The sequence below is a fragment of the Pistacia vera genome, unplaced genomic scaffold, assembly GCF_008641045.1.
Source record: "Pistacia vera cultivar Batoury unplaced genomic scaffold, PisVer_v2 Contig282, whole genome shotgun sequence".
NCBI classification, from domain to species: Eukaryota; Viridiplantae; Streptophyta; class Magnoliopsida; order Sapindales; family Anacardiaceae; genus Pistacia; species Pistacia vera.
Genome location: NW_022196093.1, coordinates 425,011 through 444,692, shown reverse-complemented (window position 1 = coordinate 444,692; position 19,682 = coordinate 425,011). Strand labels below are relative to the sequence as shown.

General features: G+C 39.7%; 1 protein-coding gene across 3 annotated transcripts; it reads left to right on the top strand.

Annotated features, from left to right (window-relative positions):
• Window positions 1-10,674: 10,674 nt before the first annotated feature.
• On the top strand, window positions 10,675-18,962 carry LOC116134076 (puromycin-sensitive aminopeptidase). 3 transcript variants are annotated; one of them, XM_031419741.1, is made up of 33 exons: window positions 10,675-10,821; window positions 11,493-11,573; window positions 11,664-11,708; window positions 11,804-11,944; window positions 12,051-12,126; window positions 12,383-12,459; window positions 12,610-12,723; window positions 12,822-12,896; window positions 12,983-13,090; window positions 13,215-13,427; window positions 13,515-13,576; window positions 13,720-13,747; window positions 13,824-13,910; window positions 14,003-14,028; window positions 14,297-14,360; window positions 14,471-14,551; window positions 14,758-14,805; window positions 14,922-14,940; window positions 15,092-15,096; window positions 15,204-15,215; window positions 15,346-15,402; window positions 15,522-15,631; window positions 15,711-15,791; window positions 15,886-16,069; window positions 16,347-16,495; window positions 16,584-16,722; window positions 16,851-16,997; window positions 17,113-17,194; window positions 17,276-17,451; window positions 18,043-18,153; window positions 18,276-18,392; window positions 18,499-18,570; window positions 18,669-18,962. In XM_031419741.1, exons 4-33 carry the CDS (start codon window positions 11,882-11,884, stop codon window positions 18,750-18,752), a joined length of 2,667 nt encoding a protein of 888 aa, XP_031275601.1. In that variant the 5' UTR covers window positions 10,675-10,821; window positions 11,493-11,573; window positions 11,664-11,708; window positions 11,804-11,881; the 3' UTR covers window positions 18,753-18,962. The 3 variants fall into 3 exon arrangements, with proteins under 3 accessions (XP_031275601.1, XP_031275600.1, XP_031275602.1); XM_031419740.1 differs by lacking the exon at window positions 10,675-10,821 and adding an exon at window positions 10,983-11,234; XM_031419742.1 differs by lacking the exon at window positions 10,675-10,821 and adding an exon at window positions 10,986-11,214.
• Window positions 18,963-19,682: the final 720 nt, after the last annotated feature.

Sequence of the window (19,682 nt, the reverse complement as noted above, 5' to 3'; positions counted from 1 at the left end):
TAGGCCAGTACCCCCCACTCGGTTCTCTGGTCCAAGGAGAACTTCCTTTAGCACAAGGTCCCCGACCTGGAAGTCTCTTCGCTTGACCTTTGAATCGAAAAAACCTCTTTGCTCACTGCGGTAGGCTGCTATCCTTAACGAAGCCTTGCTGCGATGCTCTTCAAGAGATCCAAACTTGCCCTCATAAGTGCTTCGTTTTCAACCTCGTCGTAAAAGTCCCTCCGAAGAGAACCAGTTCCCACTTCTACAGGGATCATCGCTTCGCAGCCTAGGCTACCGAAAAAGGGGTCTCTGAGGTGGAAGTTCTTGGAGTTGTCCTGTACGCCATAAGACTTCGGGGAGGTCGTCAGCCCAATTCCCCTTGGCTGCCCCAAGTTTGGCCTTTAGAGTGTGCTTGATGGTTTATTGACTGCTTCAACTTGGCCATTCGCTTGCAGTCTAGCGACTGAGGCAAATTTTTATGGATGCCCAGCTCGCGCAGAACTGCTTGAATTCCTCGTTATCGAATGCTTTCCATTATCCGAGATGAGGGTGTGAGGAATTCCGTAGCGGCACACTATGTTCTTGAAAACGAAGTCTTTCAGCTTTCTGGTCGTGATCGCGGCTAGTGGTTAGGCTTCCACCCATTTCGTGAAATAATCTATCGCGACCACGGCATACTTGACCCTCCCTTTCCGACTGGCATGGGGCCTATAAGTCGATCCCCACATGAAAAAAGGCCAGGGGTAGACATAGTTATCAGCTCGTGAGAGGGGGCTGCGGAATGTTCGCGAACCGCTGGCATTTATCACATTTCTTGACAAAGTTGTGCGCATCTTCTTAATCCGGGGCCAATAATATCCCTGACGAACAACCTTGTTCGCAAGAGATCGAGCAGCTATGTGGTTGCCACAGATCCCTTCATGGATTTTCATGATGTAGTGCTGCTTCTCGCTGGTTACACATCGGAGGAGAGGGGCACTGAATCCTCTCTGTACAGCTGGTCCCCGATGAGTGTGAAACGAGCAGATCTTACTCGCAGGACCTTGCCTCGACCTTGTCGTTGGCAAGGTCCCATCCTTGAGGTACTGGATAATGGGAGTCATCCAGGAATCGGTTGAGCCATATTTACGGCCTGTTCGGTCGAGCTGATAGTTGGAGCACCGACGAAACGAACAAGAATGTTGTCTGGAGCCTCTGAATCCAACGAGGAGGCTATCTTTGCCAAGACATCTGCTATAGAATTTCTCTCTCTGGGGATCTGAGCGATTTCAAAGTGCTTAAACGACCCCAGAGCGGTCTTGCCTCTTTCAGGTAGCGGACCATGTTCTCTTCCTTGGTGGTATCCCCTAGAATTGGTTGACGACCAGCATAGAGTCGCTGTAAATGCTGATCGCGGTTGCACCCATTTTCTGGCAAGTCGCAATCGGCGAGCAGGCTTCGTACTCAGCTCAGTGTGGTCGCTTTAAACCCGAACCGGAGAATACCATGAATTCGGGCCCCCTGGGACTCACAATGAGAAGACCCGCACCGGCCCTTTTCCGTTTTGATGACCTGTCGACGTAGAGGTTCCAAGTCGACAGGTTCTGAATACTTTCTTGCACGGCTTCACTAGGCTGTTGCTCGCTTGGGAGATAGGAAAATTCGAGATGAAGTCGACAATAGCCTGCCCTTTAATGGTTGACCTGGCCTTGTACTTTAGGTCGAACTGGCTCAATTCCATGGCCCATTTGAGCAGTTTACCCGAGGCTTCTAGTTTCTGAAGGACCTGCCTGAGGGGGTAATTGTCATTACATTGATTGTATGGGCATGGAAGTAAGGTCGCAACTTTTGGACGCGACCAACAGAGCAAAAGCTAGTCGCTCCATTTCGAATATCGATCTCGGCAACGATAGACGCTTACTTGCATAATATACTGGCCACTGAGCCTTTTCCTCTTCCCGTATTAAAGCTGCACTGACCGCGAACTGGGAGACGGACAGGTAGATGAGCAGGATTTCCTGTGGAAGAGGTTAGAGAGGAGAGGTGGCTTCCCAAGGTGTTCTTTTATACTCTAGAATGCCTGCTCGCATTGGGAGTCCATTCGAATTTCTTATTGGCCTTCAGAACATTGAAGAATGGTAAACAGCAGTCTATTAGTCTTGATATGAAGCGACTAAGTGCCGCTACCCGCCCGTTCAGACTCATGACCTGCTTTTTGTCTCCATATGAGTAGAGCTGAATCTTCTCGGGGTTTATTTCTATGCCCCGCTGATTGGCCATATATCCCAGGAACTTTCTTGACGATACCCCGAATGAACATTTGAGAGGATTCAGCTTCATCTGTAGAGTCGGAGTATGTCAAAAATCTCTGCGAGATGCGCAATATGTTCTGAGGCAACCTGGGATTTGACCAGCATGTCGTCCACATAGACCTCATTGTCCTCCGATCTGGTCGGAGAAATTCGATTGACGAACCTCTGATAGGTCGCATCCACATTCTTGAGGCCGAAGGGCATGACTTTGTAACAGTATAGCCCCGATCCGTAATGAAGGTCGTATGCTCCTCATCTGATTATACATCGGGATTTGATTGTATCCCGAGTTAGCATCCATGAAGCTTAACAGCTCGTGCCCCGAGGTGGCATCAACGAGCTGGTCGATTCTCGGTAGGGGGAAGCTGTCTTTCGGGCAAGCTTGTTGAGGTCGCTGAAGTCTACGCAGGTCCGCCATTGCCATTTGGCTCTTTACCAGGACCGGGTTGGCAACCCAGGTCGGGTAGAGAGCCTCACGGATGGATCTATTTCGGAGAAGGTTCTCCACTTTGATTTTAGTGCGGCGTACCGTTCCTGATCCATCGCCCTTCTTTTCTGGCGAACTGGCTTGGCTTCACTGTTGACATTCAATGAATGGCACATAATGTCCGGGCTGATCCCGACCATATTTGCGTGCGACCAGGCAAACACGTCAATGTTCTCCTTTAAGAACTTACCAGCTCGGAAGCGAACTGTGGGTTGAGACAGCTTCCAATCCGTAACACTCGGCTCGGCTCTTTTGGATCAACCAAAACCTCGGACAGATCCTCAACCGGGCCGCTGGGGGGGATTTCTTGGATTCGCGGATCTATGTTATCCTCCGCTGGACCAGGCTGTCGCTTGATCCGGCTGATCACCATAGCCTGGCGGGGCATACATCGCGAAATGCCCTTTCCCTTATCTGCCATCTGGACCGCTTTATATAGCATTCGCGAGATGCGCTTTGCGACCGCTTACTTCGCCTATCCCCGTTGGAGTGGGGAACTCATCTTGAGATGATAAATGGAAGTGACTGCCCTGAAGGTTCTCAGCAGAGGTCGCCCAAGATTCCATAAAGGCCGATGGGCAGTCCACGACAAAAATTCAGTAACCCTAGTCACCTCGTCGTAGTCGTCGAGCGTGACTAGTAGCTGGATCGTTCCTTTGGGGATCAGGTGATCCCCTGTAAAACCGTACAGAGGCATCGAGGTTGGTTCAGGTCAGCCTCGACTAGGTTCATTCTATCAAAAGCGGACTTGAACAAGATGTTCACGACGCTTTCGTTGTCTACAAGCATTCTACAAGACATTATGACACCTATCAGGGGCGTGATCACCAGAGCATCCTCATGAGGATGGTGCAAGCGAGTTGCCTCCTTCTCGCAGAAGGTGATCGGTTCCTCCTTTCTGGCTTTTTGAGGTCACTGCGAAGTGTTCATTACCCTGATCGGGGCGTGATGCGCTTCACGAGCATACCTTCCTGCGTCCTCGTGTGTTTCCCGCGAGTGCGGACCTCCGAAAATTATGTTCACATTGCTGTACCCGCTGCGATCACGAAGCTTTTTCTTTTGCTCCCCTTGGTTTCTTTTGGGGAGTCATCAATGTACTCTTGAAGTGCCCCTTCTTGATGAGCTCTTCGATAGCCTGCTTAGAGCTCGGCATTCATCAGTGTGATGCCCGTTACCTGATGGTAACGGCAGTATTTTTTGCTGTTTCTGGCCGTAGCAGGAGTTTTCATTGGTTCGGGCTCACCGAGCAAGCTGGCCTCCTCGGATTTGTCGAGGATTGCAGATATGGACACGTTAGCGGAGTGGTATTGAGTCCTGTCGCAGTCGCGACGAACATGAGCATAAGACTTTTTCTGCTCGTAGTGGGGTTTCTTCCCTTTTCGCTGATCGTCAATGTCTCCTTTGCGATCAGCTCTATTATCCCCGAACAGACATGCTGCGGAAGTGCCGTGATCGCGACGGCGGAGTGCCGCCAATGAATTCTCTATTCGGAGATACTTTTCTGCCCGGTTGTAGAATCTGGTGAGGGAAATATCGTCCTCAGCCTGCAGTTCTTTCACAGGTCGGTTTGCGGCGAACTCCAGCTATTATAGTGTTCGGATGGACTCTTCTGGAGCGTGGGCCACCTTGTTGAGTTCCTTGTGGAAACGGTCAATGTAAGATTGCAGGGATTGTCTCTTTCTTGCCTTATGTTGCTGAGGTAGCTCAAAGGCATCGAAAACTTCCGATTGGCTTGGAAATGCCGCAAGAATGTCGTGCTCATCTGAGGCCACGAACTGATCGATCCCCGTGGGAGCAACCTTAACCACCGCTGGCGTGAGAAGTCAGCGTCATGCCAAACAACGACATTTTGCAAGGACCGAAACCTGGTGGAGCTCCATCAGGTCGTTGAAATCATATAAGTGATCCTGCGGATCATAGTTCCCATAAATGGTCGCATATTGGCATTCTGAATCCTGGTGGAAGTGGAGCAGCTAGCACTTCGGGAGAAAAAGGGGATGCAGAGGGACCTGCCTGTTGTTTTGCTGCTCCCTTAACCTGTCCAGAGCTCGTTGTAGCTTCAATTTGTGGTAACGGAGCCAATTGGGGATTGCTTTCACCGTGCGAGTCCGACCTTCTCGATTACGGTTCAGGAAGGTCCGGAGGTCGGATTTCCTCGCCTCGGCCGACATTTTCGGCCGCGCTCGACACACGCTGGCTAGAGGCGTGCGAAGGCGATGGATCGTGCGGGGTATTTTCACGACCCTCGCGGTGGTACGAACCGCCCCACGAGGTGTGGGGGCCACGCATGATAACGATCGCGATCGGTTTGCTGGCGGCGATAAGAATATCGCGCGCGGCATTTTTGTGGGTTCACCTGCGACGTGGCATGGGATTGCTCGGGATTCACTTTTTGCCGAGTCTCAGCTTTGCCGATACCCTGTCGGGGCACCTTTTGTGGCTCGCTGGCTCTTGGGGGCCGTAGGCTGACCTTTTGCCACTTGCTTGCCCTTACGTCTATGCGCTGCAATGCTCGCGGCACGGGCTATTGCCCTTGCCGCGCTTTCGCGCGACCTGCAGGCGTCTTTGGCGGTTGCACCACCTAGCTGTGGTAGACGACATGCCTTGGTCCAAACGGTCCAACCTTGGTTGACCGTCTGGAGAGTATTGTAACCTCTCCAGGTAGTTTCTGATGGCAGGGTCAAGTTGTGAAGCTGCGGGATATCCCCGCAGGTTGCGAAACTGGAACTTCTTCAGTACGCTGATTAGCTTGCTCTGGCTCAGATTGGCGGGCCATTTGCGGTTGTAGGAGCAGTAGGTCAAAGATTCTCTGATGAAGGGTAGACACTCAATCAGCCCTCTTCTAGCGCCAAACTGTTGATGCTGGATTTTGGCACACAACTAATTGTCAGTGCGTAGTGTTGATTGGTCACAAAGCACACGTGATAACGAATATAGAAAGCGAAATAAATGCTATGAGAGCTTTTAAAGTGGTTCGGATGCTAAGGTAGCAAGTCGTACATCCACTGATTGTATTGATATGGTGGGTCAGGTCGCTAAAGCGGACCGACTTACAAATGATTGGGAAGTAGATGCAAAAGCGAGAGAGAGGAGAGGGTTTTTGGTGTAAAATTGTCGAATCCCATTAATGAAGGGGTCTTCCTCTTCTTATACCCAGTTGAATGTGCGTAATCACTAAATCCTTGGGTTGGTGTGATTGTCAGGACCTAATCTGATTTTACGTCCCATTACCCATTTTCCAAGCCGATTTCACGCGATTTGGAGCAGGTTAGCGGACACGTGGGAGCACCAGGGCGTTTGGAAGGCTGACGTGCGCTTACCGTTCGACAGGAGCAGGCCACGTTTCGTCACGCAACTCCACGTCAGCCTTTGATTCTTAGTCATAACAATTTTTTAATCAATCATGGACTGAACTTTTGCTCTAAATACAAGCAACATCTTTACATTTTTAGGGCTTCATTTTAATCTGAATTGGGACCGGTTTAGAGACACTTCCATTGATTCTGGCAATAGATGTAGATTCCCTTTAGCCTGCTCAATTGATCTTGTCCTTAAATTCACAATATGCTGTTTGTTTAATTAACTTTTTCTCTTGTCAATGAAAATTTGCAATTTTGCAGATTTAGATTATCTGCAATATTTCAAACCACGTATTGCTATCTGAATAAGAAATTATTTTGCAAGTTGCTGTAAGAATGGAAAGCTGACTGTTCTAGGAAAGAAAAGTGCTGACAATTGACATTCAGAGGAAACTGGGATGCTTTGTAGTTAGTAACTAGGGTCTCAGAGACCTTTGACACTTCCATTGCTAGCTTGGAGGGGAAATACAACATCCACATTCATGCTTACATATAAGGATACACTTTTTGCGTGTTGAATACGGTCTGACCATGTTCACTTTCAGATTAAATGAGGAAATGAAAGGCGTTGACAGTCTAGCTGCACAACTGTATCCTTCATCATTGATTTTTGTGGTGTTGTTTTAAATTGGTTGGCTCTTTTCCTACCAGTTTGAACTGCTAATGAAGGACCCATGGACTTATCCTGCTTTACCCTCATGTGGAATGTGCCAAAGTGGTCTATATTGGTTGTTCATAAACACCACCCAGAAACCTGTATCTCAGTGTTTCTATAGAATTTAGAATATTGGTCACATACTATATTTGCTTATCCTGGCATTTTGGTTCCTTAATTGTATTGAAGAAAAATGCTGAGGAGGAATGTAGATGCTTTAGACACAGCTGTAAACAGGCTCATCCATTTTCCATAAGGTTAACCTGCTCACCTGATTGTTTACATCAATAACATGAGGTATCGTTTCAAATTTCCTTGGTATTTATCTAGAATTGGTTGTGGTAAAAGTTGTGCTGTCATAGCCACTTTGAAAATGCAGTGAAACATTGTGATTTATGAACATTAGTATTTGATTTCTTGGTATAAAGCTGGTTTTAAGGAATCTCGTTTCAATGTTAATTAGTATCAACTCAGAAATCAAAATCAATAGCATTTGATTTTTAATAGAATAATACCATATTTGTTCTATTTCCCAAATTCTTCATCTCTGTCCAAGTATTACATCTTAAATCTACCTCGAACACCTGAAATCCGCTGGTTCTATAAGTTCCTTCATCTTGGTTTACTACAATTAAACGTGAAACTACTAACAATGCTTCTGCTGATTGAAATTTCTCTCAGATGGGATTTGTACTGCCATGTTACTTCTGATATAGCAAGCAATGATTTTTACCGTTAACTTTTATAACATGAAATGAAATAAGCTTCAAAGATCCATGTAACCAGATTCAAATAAAATACACAGATGAAAAGGGTAGAAAAAAACAACGAGACCCGTTGCCAAAATTTGAACCAGAAACTCAATAATTATCATCACTGAAGCTTGAAGAAAGAGCATTATAGAACTAAACAAACTGTTTGAAATATAAAGAAAGCTTTAAAATGAGAGACCTACTTCCAAATATAATAGAAAAAATAATAATATAAATTTTCAACGGTAATTCAGACCTGAGAACTTACACGGCTTTAAAGTTTGAAAATGGTATCATAGATTCAATGTTTGCCTCCAAACTAATCAACACAGTTGCCTTAATCCAATGATAAACCCGAAAAAAAATTAAATTTTGACTCAGCCAAATCTTTTGAGTGTCCTTTGCAGCCAGTGCACCGAACTTAACCGAACTGCAAAACAATAATTGATTTTATAAATAATTACCAAAAGAAAAAAGAAAAAACACTTGTAAAAGAGCGAAGAGCCGGAAACAACCATATTAGATATGGCTGCTTGCCGGCTAGATCTGTCATGATATATCTGGTAAAAAATGGTCATATCAAGGCACGAAGACCATTTCTGGCTATCTGTACGCCGTTAGGTTGCCGGTTGTCGGCGGTGATTGCCGACAGTGGTGGATCCAAGATCTTTACCGAGGGGGGGCCTACGCGGCTTCGTCATCGTTTGTTAAACAATTAGTAAAAACTTTAAAAAATCATCAAACCTTAAGTAAAAAAAATAATATAATATTAAGAACCTAAGAGAAAAGAATGCAATAACGCAATACTTTCCTATTTTAATAAATCCATGAGAAGCAAAATTTTGAGTAAATGTATTAAGTAAACCTTGAGCAAAACCTTCTTTTAATTTTTAGCTTCCAAAGATTATAATATAAATTTTCATGACTTTGATCAAATCTAACCTAAGCTAAAATCAATCAAAACTTAAATCAAGTCAACGTTGTGTTAACTTTTAATATGAATTAATTAAAAAAAAAACTTGATATAAACATAGATAGTAACTCAAATTTTTGTAATTATTTTGAGTAGCAGAACGGTGACGTTTGAAATGTAGGAAAGTGGTGGGTGAAGAATAACGTTCTTTAAAATATAGCTAAGGTTTTAATTTGGGAAAGCAAGTTCATTCTTAGATACAAAACATAAAATACCTCACAAAATCCATGTCTTTTCCCCTCAAATTAAAATAAAAAACGTCAAAAAAAAAAAAAAAAAAAGCATGATTTAACCCTAAAATAAATTAAATTGAAATGAGCAATATACATACCTAAAACTGATAAAACAGAAAACATAGCTAATTGTAACACCTTGAGCAGTGAAAACTTTAACAATTTCAGTCTTCAAACGTTTCAAGATTGAATAGCATGAGGAAGAGAATAAGAGAGTAAAGAATTTTGGGAATAAAATCATAAAAAGTAGGTGGAGCCGTGGAGAAGAAAAGTGGAGAGAGTTTTAAACTTTTAATATGATGTGGGCTTGGAATATATATATTAATAGCAAGTTTTTTGTGGGCTTAGATATATTTATAATAATTCTCATTTTTTAAAAATCTGAGGGTGGGACTGGGTATATATATTAATAGCAATTTTTGTGGGTTTATATATTAATAATTGAAAAAAAAAAAAAAAAAAAACTTGAGGGTAGGTCCAAAGAGGTTGGATCCGCCCCTAGTTGCCGACGGCCGACAATGGTTGGATTGATGGGGGTGCATTATTGATTTTCCAAACTTTTATTATGTGATTGTTTTTGCTTAGTTTTTAAATGTAGGGGGTTATATAATAATAATATTTAATTAAATGACAATTTAGTAATTTAATAAATACCCACCAATTTATTTCTTTCAACCAAACATATTAATATAACATACTCATCAATTTATTCTAACCAAATATATTCCTTTAATAATCTTCAAGGTAATTTTTCATTCCATTAATATAACATTTCTAATAATATAACATTCATTGAACTAAACGCACCCTTAATGCTATTGAACATGGTCATTGATTTACAAATTAAAGCTTAAAATTAGACAACTTATATGGGTATTTATTTTATATATTTAATAAAAAGATTTATATCCCAATTATGGTTGTTTCATTTCCAATTTGAAGTGAAAAGGGGATTATCAATTATTATAGAGGAATAATAGTGATTATATATTCCAACCAATGAGTCTCTCCCTACCAATTATGCATGCTTTTGTTTATCAGTAATGCTATATTTACCGATCAAACTACCGATTTTGACATACCAACCCACCTGCCCAATTACCCAAATCTTAAAATTTAACTCAATTTACATGAGTCAGTATGTCAAATCGGTAGTTTAATCGGTAACTCTAGCATTATTGTTTGTTTATACTTTCCAATTGTATTTATCAATGTGTCTAAAATTAAGTTGGGCTCCAATAAAAACTTGGGCCAAGGTTAAAGTAGGCCCAAATGAAACCCCAACAATTATACTCAAGAGGAAGTAATTTTTAATCCATATCAAATTGATATGTGAAGGTTCTACCGTTAGCGTATTTTCGTTTGTTTTAACGGCAAAGAAACATGCAATTATAATTGACCATCTTGAAAAGCTGAACAGCTAAACATTAGTTGTTTGCCGTATCTAATCCAGTTTCTAATCAACCTTTGGGTGGTTGAGCGGTTCGATAAGATATTTGGGTGTATTACTAAAAAAATTATGAGTTTAAGTCTTTCCTCGGTTGCTAATAGGGATGATTACTTAAACTCTTACTTGATCGGTATTTTTAGGATCCTAAAAGATTAATTAAGGTGTATATAAGTTGACACAAATACTCAGTCTCTCAACTATTTTGTGTCCACCCTATCTAACATTGAGCCCATGCTACAGCAACTACACATTCATTTACTCACCCTTTAACGCGAAATTCTTAATAATTGTTTTTATTCAAACATGGGCTAAAAATCTTTTCGTCCATGAGCCCAAGACTAAAGAAGATGGGGCTCAGTCCATTTTAAATTTTGGGCCACTTCCGAGACATCCGGCTCACCAAATGTTGATGAAAACGAAAGAAACGGATCGGATGTGACAAGGTTGTCAACTTGAAAGAGAAAATAAAACATTCCAGTGGTTTTTTAATTGTTCTTTAATTAGTAATTATTGTAATTACTTTTTCTAACGATAAATGTCTTCCATGTGGGGCATTTATTTTTTGTTCTATCCCAGGTTTTTAAGATAAGAATTCCTCTGTGTTTCTCTTTGTTACTCTTCATCTGATCATCAATCTGGGTAAATTGATTTTTGCATTTTCATTTTGGTTTCTAGTGTTTTTTATTCGATGTATTATATTTATTTGTTTTTTCCTTTGATTTTTCTTGTCCATAATTTGAATTATCCATATATCCTTATATAAGAACCCAGAGTGACACTCTGTTTTTCTTTTAAGTTTCTCTTTTGTGGGATAGGGTTTTTCGGTTTTTGTTTTCTGGGTATCTTTCCTTTTTTACCAAAATAAAAACCCTTTTGAAGTTTACTTACTTTACTGTTAGTTAGTTTGGTTAATTAACTAAAGTATTATTCGAAGTGGTTTTGTTTTTATAGGGTTTTACTTTGTTTTCCATTTAATGGCTCGCTTGATTCTTCCATGCAAAAGTTCGTGTTTGGCAAAGACCACTCTTTTGGGTTTGATCTCCTCGTCTCCTGTGATTACTTAATCCCATTCCATTTTAATATCTTTTTAAACATTAATGTTATTGCATATGCGAGTGTACAGATTGCTTCTGTTATTGCTTGCCGAGAAAATGTCAAAAAAGGAATTGAGAACTTGTGGTGCAATAGATGGTTGACTTTGGTTGTTAATATATGTTTTATCTATTTACTTGTTGATGGCATCTGTAAACTGCAGATTTTATTGGGCGTGCTGCATAAATGTTTTATGTGTGTATTTTTCTTTTTTGCAGTGTCAGGCTACTAGTCGTGTTACCTTATTTCGAAATTCAGTAAAAAAAAATTCTCAGTATCGGTGTTTGCATAGTTCAGAGGTTTGGAAAAATCTTATTCTTCTTTCAGTGGAAGTGTGGGAGGTGTTTATGAGCCAATGGTTTCTAATTTCTGTCCATCTATCATTTTAGGTCACCAGTCAAAGAAATTGCTCGTTTCCATATTCTTCGCTTTATGTAAGTGGTTATCCTTTGAAACTTACTTATCATCTATCATGATTTTTTGTGTTAATTTTTTATTTTATTTTCTGGTGCCTTAACTTTTTTGTCAGAGGAATAAGCAAAACAGCCGGAGGCTGATTTGTTCCGTTGCCACAGAAAACTTACCAAAGCAAGTTGAGGAATCCAAAATGGATACACCAAAAGAAGTCTTTTTGAAGGATTACAAGATGCCAGATTATTACTTTGACACGGTCTGCATGTTATTACATAGATTAAAATACATTTTTTTGAGGACTCTTAATTTGATTTACAGGATTTTGTTTGTTTTCTTGTTCATTAATGAAACTACCAATTCAGGTGGATTTGAAATTTTCGTTGGGTGAGGAGAAAACAATTGTTAATTCAAAAATAACTGTCTTCCCTAGGGTTGAAGGTAATACTATGGTCATTCTTTTTTGCTTTTAGCATGTGATAGCTTGTTTTGCGGTATTTTCTTGTTTGATATCAATGTAATCTCCTTAACATTTGCATTCATACCTTGTTTTAGATAATATGTTGTTGCTGCCACAGCTATGATCTGAAATCTTAACACTGTTTTTCTTTCTCCTTTGCAAAATTGCTAAGCTACTCTTTTATATTTTGCAAACATTGCCAATCTTCTTATGTTTATACAAACTCATGTGAAACAGGCACTTCTTCTCCCTTGGTTTTGGATGGAGTAGATCTAAAGCTTGTTTCAGTCAAGATCAATGGTATTGAACTGAAGGTATGCCCTTTCTATGCTACAATAGATAAGTTACGTGGAGTTATTTTTCATATTCCTTGTTCAGAATTTTCAGTTGATGTCTTTGAGGTGGGATTCAGATGTATGATTTAAGGATTTTAGTGCAATTTATTGACTCTATTGTATTTATAGGAGGGTGAATATCAATTAGACTCTCGCCATCTTACACTTCTATCAGCACCAAGCGGTACATTTACTTTGGAAATTGTCACTGAGATATATCCTGAGAAGAATACTTCATTAGATGTACATCACTCGATTTCATATCTACATTTTATTCTTTTATAAATTGTAATCTTTTTCCTGCTAGTGCTCTTATTGTTAATTTAATTGTTTTTCTATAGGGACTTTACAAGTCATCTGGGAATTTCTGCACACAATGTGAAGCAGAGGGTTTTCGTAAAATTACATTTTATCAGGTAAGTATCTTGAAGCAGTTATAATTTCAATAAGTTGTTACTCCGGATTATTAATCTGAGTACTTTGGTATTTATTTTGCTGATAGGACCGCCCTGATATAATGGCGAAATACACATGCCGTATTGATGCTGATAAGTCATTATACCCTGTATTGTTGTCTAATGGAAATCTTGTAGAACAGGGAGATCTTGAGGTGACGTCTGCTAATTTAGGAAGAGGAATACTTTCTTTTTTGTGTTCTTTTTATTCCTCCCTTTTGTGGTGGTTATTTAACCGTTATTAACACTTAATTGTGCTTTATCTATGCTCCCTTGTAGGGTGGTAGGCATTATGCACTCTGGGAGGATCCCTTCAAGAAACCTTGCTACTTGTTTGCCTTAGTTGCAGGACAGTTGGAGAGCAGAGATGATACATTTGTTACCCGCTCAGGTCGGCAAGTGTCTCTAAGGATCTGGACTCCAGCTCAAGACGTTCCCAAGACTGCACATGCTATGTATTCACTTAAGGCCGCGATGAAGTGGGATGAGGATGTTAGTATTTTCACTCGTATCTTTTTAAATTTATGTTATTTCTCTTTGTTCTAAAGCCTTCTTCTATTTGTATGCATATACAAACAGGTGTTTGGTCTGGAATATGACCTGGATCTCTTCAATGTTGTGGCTGTTCCAGATTTTAACATGTAAGCTGTGTTTTTCATTAAGTCAAGATTTATTCGTGTAACTCTATTTAAATTCTATTAATAAGTATATTATGTATGCCTCTTTTTTGTTTTTGTTTTCCTGCCTTAATGCTGATACTACATTTTTCTTGATTGCTTCTCAGGGGAGCCATGGAAAACAAAAGTTTGAATGTATGGCATCTGACTTATTTTGTTATATATATATCCTGTGCGATATAATTAAAGTCATATTTGGAATTGTCTACAGATTTTCAATTCAAAGCTTGTCTTGGCATCTCCAGAAACTGCTTCTGATGGAGATTATGCTGCAATCTTGGGGGTTATTGGCCATGAGGTCTGTTATTATATTTGTGTTTTGAAGAAATGAAGTGAATACTCATTTTACTGCTACTTGTTGTGACCTTTTTTTCCATCTGTTCACTGCAGTATTTCCACAACTGGACTGGCAACAGGTAGGCTTGTATTCCATTAAGTCTCATTTTCTTTTAAGAAGTCACTCAGTCATTTTATCAATCCAATTTGGACTCGTCTATATTCTTGGCCTCTTTATTTTTGGGTTTTTGTTAAATAACATTCATATTTTAAGTTTGTTGTTTGAATGTTTGGCATCCAAATCTATATTTTTATGAAGGTGATCATATCTTTATTATTATTTTGCTTTTCTAAAATTCCACTTGCACTGGTACTAGAAATAATTTTTAGTTCTTAAAATGTTTTCAGAGTGACATGTCGGGATTGGTTCCAGCTCAGCTTAAAGGAGGGTCTCACTGTATTTCGGGATCAGGTATATCCGATTTCTGTCTTCATTTAGTTGGTGGCAAATGCAACCTCAAGGCTTTATCCTCTTTGGTTTTAGCTTATGAATAGGAGTAGTAATCATTTTTTGATTGATAGGAATTTTCATCTGACATGGGAAGCCGTACTGTAAAGCGGATTGCTGATGTTTCAAGGCTTCGTAATTCACAGTATCCACAGGTTCTTTTTCCTTTTTTGATTCTTTTCCAACACCTTCAAATTGATGCTTCACTGATTCCATTTGTTTAATGCTATTATTATTACTAGTTTAAGCTCTATGCAACTTTATAGGTGGAGATATATGATTCCACATTGATGCACATTGAATGTGGTATATCATACTCCCTTTCAACCAGCTACTGAAAATCTAATTTATTGTTTTCCAGGATGCTGGTCCAATGGCTCATCCTGTTCGACCACATTCCTACATTAAGGTCAGTAGTCACCTTTATTTTGTGACACTTGTGTAAAGTATTATTAATTCATCTTAAGCTATCTTAAATGTATTATATGTGACTTGTTTTAAATTTATTGCTTCTTTTCCTTGCAGATGGACAACTTCTACACAGGCAAGTTTTTGATCCTTACTAGAAGGTTACATGGAGATACTTATATTTCGTGACTTGGATATTCTTTTTTGCTGCTCTCTGATATGTTTGGCTTATTGTGAAATTGTGTTGCATATGATTCCGATGTGGACCTGCTAACTTCAAATTGCAGTGACGGTATGTCTAAGTATTTTGCTTTGAATCTTTTACTTCTGGCTACTTTTTTGTTTCTGACAAGGTATTAACTTTTCCTTGCTGTTCTTGCTGTTTCTTTTTTCTGACAGGTTTATGAAAAGGTTTGACCTCATTCTCTCTCCCATTTGTGTATGTGTGTGAGTGTTTGCTTGCACATGTGTGTGAGTGCATGCACTGACTATAACCATCATCTATTTATCGATGGCTTCTGACTACATTCCAACTTATCAGGGAGCTGAAGTTGTTAGGATGTACAAAACCCTACTTGGGAGTAAAGGCTTCCGAAAGGTATGTTTCTGGAAGTGTCCAACTCTGGAACTGCTTCTTATGTCATGAATAAATATGAGTTGTACCAAAAAGCCGCTCACCTTGGAGCTGGTAATTGAATCATTTTGTCCATATTTCAGGGAATGGATCTTTATTTTAAGAGACATGATGGGCAAGCTGTAACCTGTGAAGACTTTTTTGCTGCCATGCGAGATGCAAATGATGCAGATTTTGCTAATTTTCTATTATGGTATGGACTGTCATCTTCTCATTTGACTTCTGTCTGATAGTTTCAATGCTAATGTTTTTACATATAATGAAAATTTCAGGTACTCCCAAGCTGGGACTCCTCGTGTGAAAGTCACTTCATCCTACAATGCTGAAACTCGTGCTTATTCTTTGAAGTTCAGGTACACATTTTAAGGTTATAATTGTGATAATCCATAACTTTTCCTTTCTAATGATAATCAGTGATAACTTTTTCCTTGATGGGGGGATTTTCAGTCAAGAGGTACCACCAACCCCCGGGCAGCCAGTGAAAGAGCCCATGTTCATTCCTGTATCAGTAGGTTTGCTGGCTTCAAGTGGCAAGGACTTGCCACTCTCCTCTGTGTATCATGATGGGACATTGCAATCTATTGCGGGCAACACTCATCCAGTCTACACTACAGTTCTTCGAGTAACAAAGGTCAGTTAAAACCTTTTATGAAGCTATTCTGGTTTTATATATATATATTTTACGTATTTTACAGTTTTAGATTCTTATATTGGCAAAGCCCTTTGGTATTGCTCAACTCTTTCTTTCCTTTCTATTGATGCTGACATAGAAGGCTTGGGGCTGTAAAATAGATTAAAAAATGCTTATATGAAAATGTCAAGCTGCCGTTTTTAAGAGCTAGAAGCATATTAAGTCATATCTTTCTCCATAATGTTAAATTTTTTTCCCTTATATTGTTACAATGCAGAAAGAAGAAGAATTTGTGTTCTCCGATATACCTGAGCGGCCAATTCCATCTCTCTTGCGGGGTTTTAGTGCTCCTATCCGTCTTGAATCTGATCTATCTGATAGTGATCTTTTTTTCCTCCTTGCTCATGATTCGGATGAGTTCAACCGGTTTGTCTTTCCCGGAGCAACAATCTTCTTTTATCATATTTCTGAGTGAATTGTTGAAACTTATTCATGAGATGACGTTTCTGTTTAGTTGGGAAGCTGGGCAACTATTGGCTAGGAAACTGATGCTGAGCTTGGTGGCTGATTTTCAACAAAACAAACCGTTGGTTCTGAATCCAAAGTTTGTGCATGGCCTCAGAAGTATACTTTGTGATTCAAGCTTGGACAAGGTATGATAAGGGCTTCCTGTTCAGATTGGATTCTGGGGTTTCTGTAGATATTTATTTATTTATTGTTTTGGGGTGTATGGGAGGAAGATGAATGCTCATATCAACTTAAATTGCATTTAAATATCCAGGAATTCATTGCAAAGGCTATAACTCTACCGGGTGAAGGAGAGATTATGGACTTGATGGAAGTTGCAGATCCAGATGCTGTACATGCCGTTCGAAGTTTCCTTCGGAAGCAGCTTGCGTCAGAACTGAAAGCAGAGTTTCTGACCACGGTAGGCCATCTTCCATGGAGTGGCATAAACTATAATCATCAATCCTTGTCTTTTGGTTTTATCTTTTTGATTGATCTCTCTTGATGAATAAACTTGATCTTTCTGTTTTTCACAGATTGAAAAAAATAAGAGCTCGGAAGAGTATGTGTTTAATCATGCCAATATGGCCAGGCGTGCTCTGAAGAATATTGCCCTTGGTCTGTGTTGCTTAACTTATTTATTTCAAAAATTGGCACAGTAAAACTTTCCTTTTACTTATATCTATGTTTGATCTACAGCATACCTTGCATCACTTGGAGAACCAGAGATTACTGAACTTGCATTGCATGAGTATAGAACTGCCACAAATATGACAGAACAATTTGCAGCTTTGGCAGCCCTGGATCAGATCCCTGGTAAAACTCGCGAAGATGCTTTAGATGACTTCTACAGCAAGTGGCAGCATGACTATTTGGTAATCTTCTAATTTAATACCTGCTTGTTGCTTAAGTGAAATCTTTATTAGTCGTGTTGGTATTTCTCTGTTGCTCTTAAATGGTGAGGTTGTTGTTTGGGAATGTAAATTTTTTTTTTTTTTTTTTTGGGGTAAAATGGGCATTGATTTTTCTTAATTGCATTTTTGCATTAGTTCATGAATTTAATTTTTTTTAAGTGATTAGTTAATAGATATACCAAGTTAAACTCAAGGCCAAATTCGATCTTATAACACTGTCCACAATCTTCTGCTATAACTAATTTTTTGAAGTTCTTTAAACCAATATCAGAAATTCTGAAATAAATTATGTAGTTTCCTTTTACCATAGCACATTGTGTATAAGTTTTTCACCAGCAGAAAATGAAACCTACTACTTTATTTAACTTATTGTCGTTTGCTTTTCAATTGGAAAATTATGTACCATTATTGAACTTTGTTATCAATCTTCTCCCCTTGTCGGTGTTTAACCATTTAAAAATTCTTCTTCGCTTTGTGATTTTTAATGAGAGTTGTTGCAGTGATAGTTGCCTAATGTTTTTGTTGGACAACTTCATTTTCCTCTTCTGTCAGGTTGTGAATAAATGGTTTACCCTTCAAGCTGTGTCTGATGTTCCTGGTAACGTTGAGAATGTCCGTAAACTTTTAAACCATCCAGCATTTGACCTGCGTAATCCAAATAAGGTAAGTGTTATGTCTGTCTCTTTGCAGAGTCTGCATGCACACTCATGTGATCGTCATTCATTCCTTTATGTTGGAGGAGTATGTGCTCACTCATTGAGACTATGGAATATCTTTTGCAATAGGTATACTCACTCATTGGAGGATTTTGTGGTTCTCCTGTGAATTTCCACGCTAAGGATGGCTCGGGCTATAAATTCTTGGGAGAAATTGTGGTCCAACTAGACAAACTGAATCCTCAGGTTTGTATAGAGTATAGGTCTATAAAATCTTGGGTTTGCTGGTTGTATATATTTTGATTTAATTCTTTTTGTTTGGTCGCTTCTTATTCTTATCTACATAATGCAGGTGGCATCACGAATGGTGTCAGCCTTCTCAAGATGGAGGCGCTTCGATGAATCACGCCAAAAGCTTGCCAAGGTAAGGATCCGGTGGTGCCATTGCTGGTGTAGAATGGTGTTATGAAATGATGTTTGGTTATGTTAATAGACATAACATACTGTGATGTGTATGTGCAGGCACAGCTGGAGATGATAATGTCAACTAATGGGCTGTCAGAAAATGTGTTCGAGATTGCCTCAAAAAGCTTAGCTGCTGCTTAAATGCCTTAAACACCGTCCGTCATAGCTGTGATATGAAAATTAAATAAATGAATTGTCCCACATTTTATGTGATGAACTTGTAATGGCGACATGTTTTGCTCTCCATCTTCATGCTATAGAAACTATCAAAAACTTTGTGTTATGGAAATGGAGTGGCTTTAACTTTTAATGTAAAAAATCTTGTACATGTGGGATAACTTTATTTACTTACTTTCCTTTTACTGCCCTTGTGATTGAATATGACTCAACTAGAATGAATTTTTTTGAGAAACAGTGAATGGTTTATAAATCAATACCCAACAGTGTGTTAAAACCCAACTCGGGGGTGAAATCCGGCAAAGGGGCTGGTCTGGGTTGATTGGTGTCCAAAAGTTTGAAATCTAACAAAAATATCCTTAAAAGTTATTGTAAATCCCTATAGGTTTGAAATCTTGCAAAAACACTTCAAACATCACCATCGGTGTTGGCAAATAGGGTATGTTTCCGACGACGACAACACTCCCCATCAAAACGAAAATACTCCTTGGCAAAGAGGGTATGTTTTCGACGACGACAACACTCCTCATCAAAACGAAAATACTCCTTGGCAAATAGGGTATGTTTTCGACGACGATAACACTCCGCATCAAAACGAAAATACTCCTCTTAGCCTCCTGACCAAAGCCCATTTGATTTCACCCCTGTCCCGTTGGCCTCCGCAATCATTGGTAACATCAAGACTTTTTTCGACGATTTAGTTTTGCGATTTTCAGTCGATTCACTCATTAGAAATCACCTCCATCGTCACCATTCCACTCATCGGCCCATTCTCTTCAAAACCCCTAACATCCTATTCTTCAATTGTTTATTGATTGATGTCCTAATTTTTAAGGTTTTCAATGAATAGGAAAAATTGTAACCCGACTCGGTGAATGCCTCAGGTCTCGGTTG